Source organism: Nicotiana sylvestris, chromosome 12 (assembly GCF_000393655.2).
Source record: "Nicotiana sylvestris chromosome 12, ASM39365v2, whole genome shotgun sequence".
NCBI classification, from domain to species: domain Eukaryota; kingdom Viridiplantae; phylum Streptophyta; class Magnoliopsida; order Solanales; family Solanaceae; genus Nicotiana; species Nicotiana sylvestris.
Genome location: NC_091068.1, coordinates 111,994,115 through 112,011,587, shown reverse-complemented (window position 1 = coordinate 112,011,587; position 17,473 = coordinate 111,994,115). Strand labels below are relative to the sequence as shown.

Genomic DNA, 17,473 nt, shown 5'->3' with positions numbered 1-17,473 from the left:
CCACTTATTACCCACTAAAGCTTATATTTTATAACCACTAACCCATGTTCTATAATTTTATTATCCCACTACTTTGATATTTATTCTATAGAAGAAATTCTACACCTATAAATAGTGATGTTTCTTACTTGTGTTGTAAATGAAAAATATGATAGTGAGTATGAGAAAAGTGCTATGGTGTACATGAAAAAGGTGTGGTTGGTGTTGTGAAAAAAAGAGTTAATAAGAGAAGGAGAAAATCTAAGTCTTCAACTTATTCTCTACAAAAGAGAATATTATTTTTGTTGAAGGAAGGTGTTCATTTTGGTGGAGCTTTGGACTCAACAACTTGTCCAGAGTTTGTTCGATTCATACGACGTTGTCGGGTTGTTGTATCTTGGAGGGGACAAGTCAAGAGTATTACTGCTGGACCGGTGAAGATGTTACCGCAGTGAACTTGAATCTCTTTAGAGAGACCGAGATATTTGCATCTCAGCCTGAATAATATTTATTTATTTTTCAACTGTAATTACTTATAATTTCACCAACAAACTGTTTTCACGTTCATGTTCATCATTAGACTTAATTAGATTTTGTTGTGTATCTTAAAGTTATGTCGAGTTTATAATTTTTGTCAGGCAAAAAAGAAAACGAAAGTTTAGCAGCTAAATGTTAAGGCGAACTGGTGTTGTTGTAGCAATTCTTTGTACGTCAGTACGTATTGATGTGTACTATCTTTGTTTTCCTACCCGTGCATTTCTTTGTTGCTAACTTCTCATTATTCTGATTGATATTTTTATTGTTATAGTTCAATTCCATTTAGTTTAAAGTCTCGGTCTTGGAGAAATGCAGCAAAATATAAGTGAAGAAATATTAATGGAGTTTGTGAAAAAGAGAAAGGGAAATGGAAATGGCAGTGCAAAAGAAGGATTAAAAAAGTCGTATGTGTATACGGTCGAAATCGGGTATGTCCGATTTTTTTCGATTCGAGAGGTCGCCTTAAGCCCGAATTCAGGATAGATTGAGTTCGAGCTCGATGGACCAAGCTTGAGCTCGATGATAGAGTACAAGGCTCGAAGAATTAAGTGTTCGGGGAATGTCGGAGCCTAATATGACTGGCCTCAAGATAATGCCGTTATGGATTTGTAATAGAATGAGCAAGATTCCTGCCACGTCTCCAAGATCATGACGTAAATCCCAGAATAATTTTTACGAATACGTACTGGGTGGTTAGACAGCTGTCCCAATAAGATTCTTTACTGTAAATAGAAATGTACCTTATTTAATTTAGGGTTCCGCTATTATATAAAGGGGACCCCAATCATTTGTAAACATCATCGATCATTGGCAAAGAATATACTCTCTTACTTTCTTGCTCGTTATTCATCATAATTGTCCTTTAGTTTTATTATTCTCGCTTTATTGTTTTTAATCCATCTCGAGGTCACTTTGGCTCGAGGTCGAGACTAGCCTACATTCTGGTTTGGTTTTACTTATTCCTTTCATTTATATTTTAGATTTCTTGGTTATTAATTAGTATTGAACTAAATCACATATCTTTAAAATCACAAATCAAATTTAATTGTTACTCGTATTTTCGAGGTAAACAATATGTACTAACATAGATAATAAATCTCCTGATTTCAATGATGCTAGTTTAGTTGATACACAAGTACATTAAAGTAACATATTTTTATTTGGCCTTCTACTCAAAAATAATTACAATCGCTAGTTAAATATATAAAAAATATATACTAATTATGTAACTTTTATGTAAATTATACGTTAATATGTAAAAAATTATATATATTTGGTGGTTATTATTATGGGAAAGGAAACGTAATTGTAAAAATGAAAACTTGGTATACCTAATCACAATTACGAGAAAACGATAGTGCTGATGTGTTTGACTAATAAAGTTGATATACCCACAAACAAAAAGAAGCTTTACGATATGAGTGAAGAAAACCCCAATAGGAGCCGACTCCAAATATTGACTGCACACTTTACTGCTCACCAGAAGAAGAAGCCTGCTGCCATGGCTTCCGAGAAAGAAGCTGCTCTTCTCGCCGTTCCTTCAGATTCTCCTACCATGTATTCATCTCTCTCTCTATTTTCCTATTTTCTGTTTATTTGGATGGTTAATTAGCTTTTGTGTAAAATAGTTGAGTTTATTTTAATTGATTTTTGTTTTTTTCAGATTTGACAAGATCATTAACAAGGAAATCCCAGCAAACATTGTCTACGAGGATGACAAGGTATATACTGCCACTTGGCTCAGTTTTGTGTGTGTGTGTGTCTGTGCCTCTATGTTTAGCTGTTATTTAGGTATTTGGTGGAATAGTGAAGTATACGCAAGTTAGAGCTGATGCCGCTTGTTATTAGGGAAAAAAGATAATTTTGAAAATATTATGATAGGTATAAAAGTAAGTGAATGGTGATACTACAAGAAGCAACATCGGGTATACGGATGTGTTTTGGTGGGATTTTTGAGTATTAAAGGTTGTTAGCAATGTGTAAGGTGTAGATTGAAGTAAGTGATATGGTGGAAGAGGTGTGATATTTGTAAAAGAAAACGACTGCCGTCAACAAGTGACACAAGTGAATTTCCTCCTTCTGGTAGAAATTATTTTCATTACATACTAGCATTTATCCCAATTTGAAGTGACCAAACACTGGAAATCATTTTCCTTTGTGCCAAAACACATCCATAGTTGAATGCTATATCCTGCTCCAATTATTCGTTTTCCTGAGTTTTTTTATCCTTCCTGTTCTTTGTTGAGTGGAGAAGAAAGGTTAATTGCAGCTCCACTTCCACTAATAAGAGGAGCGGTTGCTAACAGGGAAAATGTAACCTCTTGGACATTCTTGTTTGTCTTGTGCGAGGAAGATACTCTGAGAATATGATTGAGACAGTGTGATATAGTAAAAATATTTCCTGATATAAACTTCTGCAAATCAGCAAATGCATGCAGATGGTCTTGGAATATGTCTAGGGAGTTCGTAAATTCTAGATTCTGAGGAGTGGGTATAGTTTTCCTTAATACCATGAAAGTAGGCCACTTCACTTACACCTGGAGAGATTTTATAAGATGGGCACTAAAATTGTGTTTTTCTAATCCAAATGTCCATGAGATGTGAAGTGTATTTCATTTCTGGGTGATTGTTTTAACTCATCTTTTATATTACATGCGGAACTGAAATGTGCTATTGCTTTTTTAAGCAGCGTCCAACCTTTCTTTGGATGTTGGAAAAGATCGTGTACTTTGCTGCTGACCTCCTGTTATTTTAATAAAAGTTTAAGTTACTTGATGAAGAGTGTTTTGCTTTTTCTACTGCCCTGGCAGTACTCTATCCACCGTATATGGTATGAGTGTTTTGATTTTGTACATCACTATGTGTATTCCTTTAAGCTTTCATGCGGCCTTTTTTGATGTATTGTATTTTATATTTAAGTCAATAATTTTCATGTCAGGTTTTAGCTTTCAGAGACACAAATCCCCAAGCCCCGGTGCACATTTTGCTTATTCCCAAGGTCAGGGATGGCTTGACAGGACTTTCCAAGGTATCTTTCTACTATTGAATGAGTATGAATAAGCTTTCTGTAGGGAGCTCATAGTGTTGAAAAGTTGCACACAAGAAGCACAATAGTACCCTGCATTTGTGCCTCAGAGTATATGAGGTGCAATGCTTGAAGTGAAGTAAAAAATGGTGACACTTTGAGGCGAGCTTCGTTAGTTTATTGGTTTAGAGATTAATGGTGTAGTTTGGTTTATGTGACTGCACTTAACATAATGATCTTTACTATATCTGATCAAATAAAGTTGTAAAAATGGAAAAGAAGAATAAGAATTAGAAACTAGTTTTAGCACATTGCTTCTTGCAGACTCGCAAAATTCCTTGTAGCTACTCTTTTGGGAGAGAATGATCTCCTTGCTTGTTTCTTTCTGTGTTCTTTTTTCTTTCATTAAGTTGTTTCTCTCTATGTTCATCAATTCATTCATTCTTGCTTGTTTCTTGTTCTCTTCCTATCCTTCTTTCTTTCTTTCTTGCTTTCGCACTAAAAAATTTAATTCCACATCCGAGATGCTTATTTTATCATGTGATCTCTGTCACCCTTTTGCTTACCAGTTTGGGGTTTTGTCCCTGAATCATTAGATGGAATTTGGGAAGTTTCTTTTTGTCTAATTAATAGGCACTATATTTTGTATGTTGCTCATAGTTGCTTCACTGAATTTATTGCTTTGAAGGCTAAATATTTACTCTTTTCATGTAGTTATATGATGATCCTTGTTATATCTCATCGAACAAATTATTGGAAACGAGAAAAAGGAGATACAAGATTTAGAAATTATCTTTAGCACTGAGCTGGTTAAGACTCTCAGCATTCCCTGGAGCTGCTATTCGGTGGCTGAGGGGGTTATCTTTGTCCTTTATTTCTTCTTTCTTTTATCTCTTCAGTTTTTGTTTATTTAACGGGAAAAGAGAATATTTCTTTTTATAATGCTTGTCACAAAACTCGAGCATTCATAGAAGCTGTCTATCCGTCTTTTGCTCTCTTTGTCCTTTCTTTCTCTCTAACCTGTATGGGCAGTATGCAGCTAATTCCACACCCAATCAAGTAAGACAGTAAGAGTAACGAATAAAAGGAAAGAGCAGAAGTAAAATTAGATAATATGATATTAAATTACATAAGTTAAGGCAGACAAAATTATTTGATTTAATTAATCATGAGAAACTTACTTTGACTTTAAAAAAAAATCTAATATTGAAGAAGCAAGAGAAGATGCAGGGTCCGCACCACTCGTCTCATGTGGGTCCTACTGATAGAGAGGCTTATGGTACTTTTTTTGAAGTTGGAAGTGATTCAGCACATTTGAGATATTGCCTCTTGTTTCTCGTTTCTTTTTGGTTCACCAATTTATAGAAGATTGAATGTATTGTGTAGAGAACTATATTTTTGTGTAGGCTCTTTACCCTTTAGTATACTTCTTGTGTACGGGAATTTTCCCACAATATCAAATTACTTTATCTTATCAAAAACTAAAAACAATCAAATAGTTCCTTTATCTTTCCCTGGAACTGTATGCTTATTTGCTTAGTTTTTTGGGATGTTTTGAGCCTTAATCAATATATGGAGCTTATATCCTTGTACTTCATTATAGTTTTTATTTTCCACTCTAGCGTGATCTTATTGATCATTGAATTAATTAGTACCTTAGCACCCTGATAATGAGAGTAAAATGGGACCTCAATATGATAAAAATGAGGGGGGAAATTGTATTTGAATTCCAAAGTTGTGTCGACTTGGTCATGTTATGAGCTTGAAGATGTTGGACCAGGAAACTGTAAAACTTTATAGTCGTTTTACATTTGGTTTACCTGAATTAGCAAATGTCTTGGGTACATAGGAGAACGTCTTTAGTCCTTACGCTTCATAGTTGGACCTCTTGAAAGATTTGATTAGTATGGCTCTATGCTGCTTTGTAATATGCAAAAGCCTCTTTCTTTTAATCAATCTAGTTTTGCTTCCATATCTAAAATATTGTCCTCAATTCTTCACAAACGGTTGGTTGGTCCCTGTTTGGTATATTCTCTTTCTTGTTTCATCACCTGTTTTTTTTTTCAGGCTGAAGAAAAGCACTGTGAAATTCTTGGTCAACTTCTTTACACCGCAAAGCTTGTTGCTAAACAGGAAGGTCTGCTCGAGAATGGGTTCAGACTTGTGATCAATGATGGGCCTAGCGGATGTCTGTATCTTGCTTCCTGCTCTCCTTGTTTCCAGTTAGAGTTGCATTTAAGTGTATATTAACATGAAGATTGTTTTGTCAGGCCAATCTGTTTATCATCTTCACCTTCACCTTCTCGGGGGACGACAGATGAACTGGCCACCCGGCTAAAGGAAGCCGAGATGAATTCCAGATCTCATGGAGTATCCATACTTCATCCGATCATCTATGTGTAGCATTTACTGAAAACACTATCATCTATGTGTAGCGAGCGTTTGAAGAACCAAGCTCGTCCTATGCTCCTATGAAGACAAATAGGACTCATTCTGACTATTATGTTGATCATCAATAAGAGAGATTTCTCGGAAACTCTTACATAATTCCTAATAATTTATGTGGTTCAGATGGTGTGAGATAAATATTGTGTAAAAAGCTCATCACGTTGGAGTGAGACACTAGCGGAATGCACAAAAATGAGATAGAGGGAAAATTACGTTTCTTTAAGCTGGGCTTCACTAGGTAAATTAGAAAGCTAAGCATGGGCTTTTCAAAGTATAGCGTATTCTCCATTTGATCTGCTTATGGCCATCTAAGGACCAGATACTGGTATGATGGTTACTACAGAGTACAGACCGTACCTTGTTAGTGGAGTCAAATAACCACTTGGATATTTATTTTTTCTCCGTACCCTAAGTTTTAGTCGGCAGAGTTATTCAGTGCTTGTGCTAGTAGGAGGTGGTAGATATCTGGTTAATTAGTTGAGGTGTGCGTAAGTTAGTTTGTACAACAACAAAGGAATACCCTTGCGTTTCGTTCTTCTTTGGCTCGTTGTTCATTGGACAAAACATATGCTCTTATAAGATTGCTAAAACTACAGGAAATTGAGAGCTTACCATTAGTTAGCTGGAACTTTTCCACACACTAGTTTATTACTGAGAATAATGTTTTGTAAACAATCCTTCATTCTACCTTTTACTCTCCTTTAACATAATCAAATAAAATAAATGATGACTACTATAAAATAAAAACAAAAAGGAAAATAAGATTTTATAAAACTGCCCACGTTAGTGCAACCAAAAAAAAAGTGTTAACTTGAATATGAAATTAAAAACGCATTACCTTCGTAACTTCCTAATTGAAGCCTTGAATAACTTTCCTGAGTCTCCTCTGTGTTTCATTGCTCTGAAGCAACACATTTCCTAATCAAGACTTAGAAGCCAAAAACTAAATGAAATATTAAAAGTGAAAATAGGATATAGCGTGGAGATTTATCTAATTATATCTCAGTTTTTAAATAAAAACAATTAATCCTCATAAGCTGTCTATTCGTTGAGTTTGTGTCGCGTATTTATCATATGATGTACACATCAAGTAATTGATAGAGGTTTTAATATATGAAGATGCTGGTTAGGAAACTGCTTGAGCGATCTCTGAGAATTTCTTGTTGATGTAGATGTTACGTGAAAGAAAACGTGCAGTTTCATGTCCCCATCAATACGTAACAAAGTTGGCAAACCTTCATTTGCTACAAACTAGGACCATTCCAAATATTCAATTTATTCTCTATACCATAAGCTATGTCCCAAGAGGTTGAAACTCGATTATGTCACCTTCTCCCAATTGATCACCATATAATTTTTCATTATCTTATCATAATAAATAACTTTTGTTTTGTGTCAATTAATAGTGTTACGTTACTCAAAGGCAGCCTAGTCAATAGCAAAAGTCTGTTTTTTCATTAAGGGAAATCAAAATGTAAGAAGTAAATACACGAAAAAGTCAAGAGGATTCAGTACATAGTATATACGCGCAAAGAAATATTCTTTACCTATCTAAACAGTATAATTTTCTGGCAAAGGGGTGTCAATTGGCACCATCTAGAGCTATGTGGCTCCGCCACTGAGCCTAGCGAATTAAAATCTTGCTATCCGTGGAGTATCTGGAGCTATGTGGCTCCGCCACTGAGCCTAGCGAATTAAAATCTTGCTATCCGTGGAGTCAGAGTAAAAGCCGGACCATAACGACGACTAACGAGTCAATTATATGCAACCTTGACTTACATTTTTCCACGAGTTTGTTTGTACAGCTTAAACTCATGACATTCTTATCACAGGGTTGCCTTTACCATTTGCGCTAACGGTAGTTTTATACTCAATAATAAAATATTATTTTCGATGAGAGCGGAGAAATCTTCCTACAAAACTTTAATTTAAGAGGGAGGAAAAAAACCAATCGCGTGAACAAAATGTCATTGCCACCTCTAATTTCTTAAAGTACAAACTCAGAAATGGCAAACACATAAGCAATTAATGACTTCAAGAAATGAAACTTTCAAGCAATAATAATGAAACTTCCAGTATAAATTTGCACTTGAACCAACCCACAAAAGACCACTTCAACATTGAGAAATCTACAAACTGAGAGAGTTCTTGTATTCATTAATTACTTGTCAAAAAAAATGGAGAAAGTTGGTAAAAAACTGGCAGTTCTAGTTGGCTGCAACTATGAAAACACACATTACAGGTTACATGGATGCCATAATGATGTTATAGCCATGAGAGATGTGCTCGTGAATCGATTCGGGTTCGATTCACAGCGCATTGAACTGTTAATGGATAAACCAGGAAGGCCAGTGATGCCTACTGGAGTTAATATCAAGAAAGCACTTAACAAGATGGTTGATCAAGCTGAAACAGGAGATGTTTTGTACTTCCATTTTAGTGGCCATGGAACATTGATTGGAAAGAAGAAACAAGACGAAGCCATCATTCCACTTGACTTCAATTATATCACTAGTAAGTTTCTTGATCTTGTCTAATCTATAAACTTGATGAAGAAAGTAGAATTACTTCTTCGGCAAAGGGTCAAATATACCCCTGTACTATGAGAATATGTTTAAATATACCCTTCGTTATACTTTTGGTTCAAATACACCGTAATACTATTAATTCAAATATAATCCTCTTCTATTAAGTTTGTTTAAGGTGGACATCCAATTATACATGGCACTGATATTTTTCATGGTAGCAGCAATGGTGGCAATAGTGTTGGAAGGAAGGTAATTTTAGTGGTGGAAAAATAATAGAAGGGAGGGATAAAATGGGTTAGGGGTGCTGAGGTGGCAAGCCATGTGGCATCCACCTCATCAAATGTCAGTGCTACATCGGATTGGATGTCTACTTTGGACAAACTTAACGGAAAAGGGGTATATCTGAACTAAAAGTATAACGATAGAGGTATATTTGGACTCAAAGTATAATAAGGGCCACATTTAAACCTTTTCTGATAGTACAGAGGTATATTTGGCCCTTTTCCGTAATTTCTTTCCCCCAGAGAAGGCAATGGTGAAGAGGCGGAGGTAAAAGATAACATTATCTATATTAAGATAACTTGTTACAATATATTACAATAATAATGTAATCTCTTGCACCCAAGGGTGTGGCCTAGTGGTCAATGAAGTGGGTGAGAACCACGAGGTCTCAGGTTCAAATCCCAGCGGAGGCACACCAGGTGATTTCTTCCCATCTATCCAAGCCTTGGTGGATAGAGTTACCTGGTACCTGTTGCTGGTCCTGTTGCTGGTGGGAGGTGACAGGTATCCCGTGGAATTAGTCGAGATGCGCGCAAGCTGGCCCGGACACAACGGTTATCAATAAATAAATAATAATAATAATAATAATGTCATCTCTTTACCTTGACAGTGTATGTATAGACATTTCATGATTTTACATTCTTGGTAACCTTTAAAAACGTGTATTTGGCAGATATAGACATTCGAAAAATAGTGAATCGCGTACCAGAAGGAGCAACCATCACTATCGTTTCAGATTCTTGCCATAGCGGAGGCCTAATTGACAAAGAGAAAGAGCAAATTGGACCATCCCATAAGCCGATAAACCAAGTAGAGGGAAAAACCATTCAATCATCACAATCTTGCAAGCCTAAATTCATTCCTCATGAAACTGTCTTGGAACATCTCACATCCTTAACAAACATAAATACCTCAGATATTGGAACACATATGTTACAACTCTTCGGAAATGAAGCTAGTCTTCTATTTTGTTTGCCCCAAATGGAGTTGGATTTGTTGAAGCCTCTTAAACAAGATGAGGGCATTTTATTAAGTGGTTGTCAAGCTAATGAGGAATGTCAAGATGTAGGAGGAAGTGAAAATGAAAACCAAGCTTATGGGGCATTTAGCCATGCAGTTATAGCTGTGTTGAAGAAACATTCTGGACCTCTTAGTAACAAAGAGCTGGTCTTAATGTCAAGGGATGTTCTGAAAAATGATGAACATATTGAGACTCAACATCCTTGTCTATATTGCAGCGATGAGAATGCTGAAGCAGTTTTCTTGAGCCAAGGCTAAAACTACTTCTAATGCTATATTTGGAATGAAATGATGACAATTAATGAAATAAATGATCAATAAATTAATAGAACTTCCTTTCATCTCTCAAGCAAATACTACTTCACTAAGGTGTTGTAGTTTATCATGATTCAAAGGAGCTATTGTGGTGGTTCCTCAATCAGAAATTTATGTTAATACCTTTCGATTGAATATTCTTACTTAACCAATGTAGAACATTATTTCTCATCATCCTTTAAGAGTAACTCAACAATTTTGGTTTCAAACGTGGACTTTTAGCTATATAGATTGAAGTGTAGGGATAAAACAAGTAGTCTAATGCACTTAAAAATGTTGCAAATATAAGAGATGCTCAGAGCACTTGAAATTCTTAAAGACGAAAAGTCATAGAATGATAAAATGACTTGAGAAAAGAAAACGAAGAATTAACAAAGAATTATATGAAAAACAAACTAGAAGAAATAGACACGAGGCAACAAACAATTTTACCCAAGTTTGGCTCCACAAGCATGAATTAAAGCTGCAGAGAAAAAGGCAAATAGCTCAAATGACATTCTCCAAAAGGTAACTGGTAACCAAAGACCTACAGAACTTAGAGAATTTAGTAAGAGTAATTGTTATATCAAAAAGAACTACAGCTAAATTCTGTGAATAACGGATCATAGGAAGTGTGAAAGTTTCTTGACATTTAGAGGGTGTTTGGGTAACCTTATAAGCTGGTCAAACAAGCTTATAAGCTTTTTATTAAGCTTATCTAAGAATTTGGTAAATATTAGAAGTGCTTATAAGCCAAAATAAGTCATAAGTCATAAGTTGGTCCGCTCCAATTTATGACCTTTTAGCTTAACACACTTTTGTTTTCACCAACAATTGTATTATTTTATCCCTAATATTTTTATTTAATCCCGAAAATTCCTTTTTAAAAACAAAACCCCCAACCTTCCCTGTGATTTCACTTCCTAACCAGTTCTTCAAAACCTAGAACTTTCATCACCTCTTCAATGTCAATAACAATATTCTGCAGATTCTCCTTGTCATTATTTGGGGTGAGAAAGTTATTCCTTTACTTAGTTAAATGCTTTTGCATACTGTATAAAACCAAGGAGATAACAAATTGGATGTCAATTCTGATCTGATTGCTCATATATTTATTATCGTTGTAGGAGTATGTTTTAACTTAATTAGCAGCAAACAATGGGGCAGGTGTGACACATCGCATACACCCTAGATAATATTAGGGATATCAATCCCAATCCCTGATAAAGCAAAATGAAACTAAAAAAAAACAAGTGGGAAATATTCAAAACATGCTGCATATATAAAGCTTTCAAAAGGGTGATCAACACATATATGTACTTACCATAAGCATGAGGCTTATATAAGCAATATATAACAAGATGGCAGATGCAGAGTACAAAGTTTACCTTTATTACTTTTTGTTTAATGTGTTATTTACATATATTTTATTTGTATTTTTTTACACCTCTCCCCAGAAACTCCCCACTTTACTCCATTGGTGACTCGAACATAGAACCTCAAGGTTGGAGACAGAGGGTGCTTACTACTTGAGCAACCCTCTCTTGTCAAAGTTTACCTTTATATTACTTAATGAATTTGTTAAGCCTACAAATTCCACATTTCTGGTTCCATTAATTCCGTCCCACACCAATGCTTGAAATATCTTTACCGCATCATCAGTATCCCTGGCTTGAAAAGTGAAATAAAACCACGTCCCAGCAGCAAATGATGGTTTACCTTCACAATTTCCACCAACTCATAATTTTTAGCCTAAAATGAAGACACGCAACAAACTCAATTACAATCAATATTAGCTTTGATATGATCAAAAGAGTAAAGCAAACACTTACATTCTGAGAATTGAAAATTCCAATTGCCAAGTTGCACAGCTCAGTGTATATCTGTTTTTCTTTTGGATTCTTCAGGTAACTCCGTAGTTGCGCAATTGGAGCCATAAAAGAAGCACCTGGGTGGACGGAGATATCAAAACCCTAACACACAAACAATTATGAAGTAACATCAACGACAAGTAGAAGGCGGCGATAATAACAAACAAAGCACACAATAATAGCATAAGTACCAACCTCGCTCTCATTCCACTCCCGATAATACTGGTTCCAGACCTTGCGATCCGCATTGGGACCGTCCACAATGTCAAAATCAGAATCGTCGGAGTCGTAGATTATAGCGCCGTCGCTTTCGTCGGAATCATTTGAATCATCAACTTCTTCTTCATCCATACACTCCTCTTCCTCTACCAGTTCTCGTTCCCTCCCGCGAGAAGGAAATTCGCAAGATTTACAAGGGATCTCCCGCTCCGCCATTGCAGCCGAATTGATTTTGCCTCAGCCGGAGAATCCTTTTCACGATTTAAATCCATCTATTTCAAAAAAAAAAATTAAATAAATAAATAAATAAATAAAAAGGGTTCCAACATACATCTGTTTGGCTGGCCTTCTTATTAATTAGATATAAGAGTCTATTTTTTAGTGATTTATATTCCACTAAACATTAATATGACTCAACTGAAATATAATAGCCACACCTATAAAATATATTTGGCAAAATAGCCGGAGTACAAGTTTCACACTCAAACAGTTGTACTCGATCAAAATAAATGTTTTGAAACCCTCTGATAAAAGATAAAAAAAGGAAAAAGAAATATACTAAATAAAAAAAAAAGTATAAAGAGAAACAATATAAAAATAAAAGCAATGGGGTTTTGATATTATCGTCTATCCGGGTGCTTCTTTTAATTCCACAATTGTGCCAATTCGGAGTTACCTTACTGACTCAGAGCGAAAACAGGAATACACTAATATGTGCAACCTGGCAATTGGGAATTTTCTATACACAGAATGTGAGTGTCTGCCTTATTTATTTTGGTTTAAGGTGATTATTATATCAAGCTAATATTGAATTGATTTCTTTTGGCTTTCTTCGTTTTTAGGACAAAAAGTATGAGTTTGTGGAGATTGTGAAGGTAAACGACTAAACGCATCATATGCAGGTGGGATGTGGCTTTATTTCACCTTTCAAGCCAGGAATACTGATGATACAATAAAGATGTTTCAAGCATTGGTGTGGGACGAAATTGGTGGAACCCCGAGTGTAGAATTTTGCAGGCTTAAGAAATCGTTAATTGATAAAGGTTAACTTTGTACTCTGCATCTTTTATCTTGTTATATACATTGCTTTATATAAGCATCATGCTTATGGTAAGTAGATATATGTGTTGATTAGTCATCCCGTTTAAAGCTCTGCATATGCACTAAGTTTTGAACGTTTCTGCCACTTCTTTTTGTTTCTTTTTTTTTTTGGTTACATTTTGCTTTATCAGGGTGTATGCCTGATATGATATAGGGTGTAACCAATTTGTTCACGCCTACCCTATTGTTGTCTTAGAAAATGATACTTTGATATAGCTGCTAAAATTACACATGGGCAGAAAGAAGAATATCAATATTAATTTAAAGTTCGGAATTGTACAGTCTTTTACCTTTTCCTTTTAAACATAAACCATATAACATACTAGCGTCAAGTGCCAATCCTTTTTCTAATGTTTCTTTGTAACTGGAATATAGTTTAAGTAACTCGAGCCTGTTTAGGGTAGAGCTCTCAACTTAAATCATATGGAATAACTTTCTGTCTTAATTTAAAGAATTTATTCATCACAAATTTGAGTGATGAATGACAACTCCGAACCATGTTTATAGCTGAACCCTTGATAATTATTCTTCGAATGTTGAAGTACAAATGTTTCAAAGCATGACTTCTATATTTGCAGGTAACTCGGTGGAAAGTTAATAGAAACATAGCCTACCTGTTTAGTAGTACTTCATAGGCGTGAGCTACATTATGATTCTTTATCAATTCCTCTTTTAGGCGCATTTAAGAGATTATACAAACCAAAGGAGCAACCAAAAGTTGAAGTAGCAAACCTCTTCTTAATGAATCCTTCACAAGATTCTGAGAACATCAGGAACATAGAACAAGGGCATATTAGGCATACATAAGGCAGCACAATCTAATTAGCAGATTGTTCCTCCCTCCCTCATCCCTCCCACTTCTACCACATAATAGAAGGATTATCTGAGGTCATTAAGCTCAATCATCCCTAACGAATCATGACGGGCTAATTTCAAAATCTACTCTTCAGTTCAGAAACTTTTGAAATTAGAATTTTCTGTCTCTCAAGTTTCCACTGCCAGCTCTCTCCTCACCATCCATTAGTGTTACTAAATTGTAACGGAACATTCTTCACAGGTTGTCAAATGCATTACGTTGAGAGGAGCTAGGAATTGCCAATGTTCAGTAATCCACTAATGAAGAAACTATCAACCTGTCGCCTTTGCTAGGATATGTTGCGAAGTTCGAAATATCCAAATGTTCTTACTAGAGAGACAAATATATTTCATCTTTGTTTCCATACAGCTGCTAATTTTACTAAGAGTTTGCTGATGCCTTTGGCTATTGTCTCCTGCTTGAGGAGGGTTTGAAACTCTTGTAGGTTATAACTGGACCCAAAACAATTGGGAGGTCTAGCAGAAGACTTCTTTGATGAGTTACCACATAAGTATAAACATCCTAGTTTGGATGCACATGTCTCTTGATGTGTTTGGTTCGAAATCAGGAGATTTTAACCATCAACCCTACTTTCTATTTGATTTTTGCTCGGTGGTTTGTTTGTTTTGGGTCAATATTGTGAAGGCCCAAAGGCATTCTGACCTGTTTGGTCTATTGCAGAGTCTTTAGTTTTAACACTTGGCTAGCTTTTGATCTATGAATTTGAGATTTTTTATATTTAGGTCTAGGTGCATGTGGACTGTCGATGCACTTGTGGTTATGTGGCTTTGGCAAGTTCCCACAATCTGAGCTGCATATAAAATATCTTACTCCATCTTCATTGCAACTTGTATCTTGTGCCAAAATAATGCATACATTTTCCTGTTCATGGTTTTCAACCTTGTGAGGGTTGGAATTGCGTTATAATTTTCTATATGGACAAGTGATAATGAGAAAAATGATGCATTTAATATATGAGCCAACTTTGCTTTACCTTCCTGTGTTATCTTGGCTATTTCTTTTTGGCAGGTGATGGAGGACCTCCTCACTCCAGTGTTGATGTGGAAGCTGCACAGTAACCTGATTTCATCCATCTGTTTGGGCTCATTTCAATCTTCTGTGTTCATAGCTATTATTAAGAATGTTAACATGTGTTCTACTGTTTTTAGCAAGAGCTCGATATGGAATCTTATGGTGTTATGCTTCTAGTTAGAAGTTTGGTATTGGTGACATATGTTTTACTTTTACTAAGAAAATCAGAGAGAATGTTGTGTATCCTTCTTGGTTATGTATGACTCTGATGATTCTGATTTTGACCTTCTGAACGGTACCAAGGTGGACCCCAAGGCTGAGACCAGTATTACAGGGAGTTGGATGTAGCTACTTATACTATTTTTGTGTGCTTTACTTTGTTATTCATTAACATTACTTTTAATTGTTTGGTGTTGGGTTGTGCAATAGGGTTCCAATATCTCTGTCTATCCAGGTGCTTCTTTTAGTTCCTCAATTGTGCCAATACGGAGTTACCAAACTGATCAAAAGAAACAACAGAAATATACTGAGCTGTGCAACTTGGCAATTGTAATTTTTAATTCACAGAATGTAAGTTTTTGCCTTATTCTTTTTGGTTTAATGTGATTATGATATCAAGCTAATATTGATTGTAAATGATTTTGGTTGTCTTCCTTTTAAGCTAAAAAGTGTGAGTCCGCGGATATTGTGAAGGTAAGCACATCATTTGCTGCTGGGGCGTGGTATTATTTCACCTTGCAAGCCAAGGATATTGATATTGACACTGACGCTTGTGATGCAATAAAGACCTTTCAAGCATCGGTTAGGAACAGAATTGATGGAACCAGCAGGGTGGAGTTTTGCAGGCTTAAGAAATCTTTAAATAATGAAGGTAACTTTTACTCTGCATCTTCTATTTTTTTAATACACATTGCTTACATAAACAACATGCTTATGGTAAGTGGATATAGAGTATAGACTATAATGTGTTGATGAGTCACCAAATATAAAATATCTGTATATGCAGTAAGTTTAAGTTTTGAGTGTGTCTGCCACTTTTTTGCTTTGGTTTCATTTTTCTTTATCAGGGATTGCATTTGATAATGCCTAATATGATCTTGGGTGTACGTAATGTGTTAACGCTTGGCCCATTGTTGTGTTGGAAAATTACCCTTGTGGATTTTAACAATTTCTTGTATCAATCTTCTGCCCTCTTATAAAACTCTCGCCCTTGTGGGTTTTCTCTTGGGTGGGGTTGGGAGGTGTTGGTGAGGTAAGCCTCTCAGTTGTACACAAAAGCCAATTTATACCGCTAATGATGTAAAAGATCTGTCACTAGGACTGCATGCACGAGCTACCCCATCCATTAGCACACAACGAGAAACCACACCTAAATATTGCTGTATTATGACCTATAAAACCCTATTATTTGCTTCCAAGCAGCATTGCATCGTCCCACTATAACCCATTCTACCAAAAAGGAGAAAACAGGAGAAGAGAGAAAGACCAGGAAAACCATACTTCTCTGTATAATTAATGTTAAGACTAAAACCTGATGTGATTTGACTGAGAAAATCCATTATTAGCTCCAAGACGTTTGTCAACTGTCTCCTCTAAGAGATCCTATTTTTTAAATTTTGGATCAGAAGGGATCATCTATTGTTAGCTCCCTATCCTTGATGATGGGGCATAACCGGGGAAACTCATCTTTCGGAATTGATTTCGTGCACCATACATCTAGTTTCTAGCCATAAATGAATACAATTGTCATTTCCAACCTTGAGTCCATTATATTTCATTGACTCATTCTATAAGATTCCTCCTTGTAAACTTTTCCAGTATGAGTTTGTAACTTCTTAAAAGAATCAGCCAGACATTTCTTCTTCTTGTCCTTTCGTTTTTCCCTTAAAAATTCATGTCATCCCAACTTACCAATCAAGTACGTCGCATCCATGCCACCGAGGAGTGGTGGGCTGGTTGAATCCCTTCACCCTTAATCAAAGGTTTCGAGTTTGAGTTCTCAGATTGGAGAACTTTTAAGTAAGAAACGGTTTACCCTCTTAGTGAGCCTATTCGGTGTAGATTTGGATTTGTCGGACCAGTGAACTTTGGTTACTTGTAGATGGTTAAATTGAAGAAAAAAAAAGTAAGTAGAATCCATGAGGCTCAAAAATTCGAATCCTATGTTTTTAAAAAGGTTTTCACCTTTCCCTCTTCATTATGGATGTAAATTGTAACAGTAATGGAAATGAAGGTTTACAATTAATAACCTTGATTCTTGAGGGAATCCGTTAACTGTAAT

General features: G+C 35.6%; 3 protein-coding genes across 5 annotated transcripts; 2 read left to right on the top strand and 1 right to left on the bottom strand.

Annotated features, from left to right (window-relative positions):
* Positions 1 to 1,878: 1,878 nt before the first annotated feature.
* On the top strand, positions 1,879 to 6,127 carry LOC104227225 (14 kDa zinc-binding protein). Its single transcript, XM_009779427.2, has 5 exons — positions 1,879 to 2,073; positions 2,180 to 2,237; positions 3,455 to 3,544; positions 5,609 to 5,729; positions 5,812 to 6,127. The coding sequence occupies exons 1-5, from the start codon at positions 1,880 to 1,882 to the stop codon at positions 5,877 to 5,879; spliced, it is 531 nt and encodes a 176-aa protein (XP_009777729.2). The 5' UTR covers position 1,879; the 3' UTR covers positions 5,880 to 6,127.
* A 1,966-nt stretch (positions 6,128 to 8,093) lies between these two features.
* Positions 8,094 to 10,173, top strand: LOC104227226 (metacaspase-9). Its single transcript, XM_009779428.2, has 2 exons — positions 8,094 to 8,503; positions 9,473 to 10,173. The coding sequence occupies exons 1-2, from the start codon at positions 8,167 to 8,169 to the stop codon at positions 10,075 to 10,077; spliced, it is 942 nt and encodes a 313-aa protein (XP_009777730.1). The 5' UTR covers positions 8,094 to 8,166; the 3' UTR covers positions 10,078 to 10,173.
* Positions 10,174 to 11,374: 1,201 nt separating this feature from the next.
* LOC104227228 (uncharacterized) lies at positions 11,375 to 13,211 on the bottom strand. Of its 3 annotated transcripts, none has more exons than XM_070164995.1 (4): positions 13,128 to 13,211; positions 12,180 to 12,475; positions 11,946 to 12,086; positions 11,375 to 11,865 (listed from the first exon to the last, which is right to left on the bottom strand). In XM_070164995.1, exons 2-4 carry the CDS (start codon positions 12,417 to 12,419, stop codon positions 11,761 to 11,763), a joined length of 486 nt encoding a protein of 161 aa, XP_070021096.1. In that variant the 5' UTR covers positions 12,420 to 12,475; positions 13,128 to 13,211; the 3' UTR covers positions 11,375 to 11,760. The 3 variants fall into 3 exon arrangements, with proteins under 3 accessions (XP_070021096.1, XP_009777733.1, XP_009777734.1); XM_009779431.2 differs by lacking the exon at positions 13,128 to 13,211 and adding an exon at positions 12,880 to 12,948; XM_009779432.2 differs by lacking the exon at positions 13,128 to 13,211 and having other exon boundaries at positions 11,375 to 11,832.
* Positions 13,212 to 17,473: the final 4,262 nt, after the last annotated feature.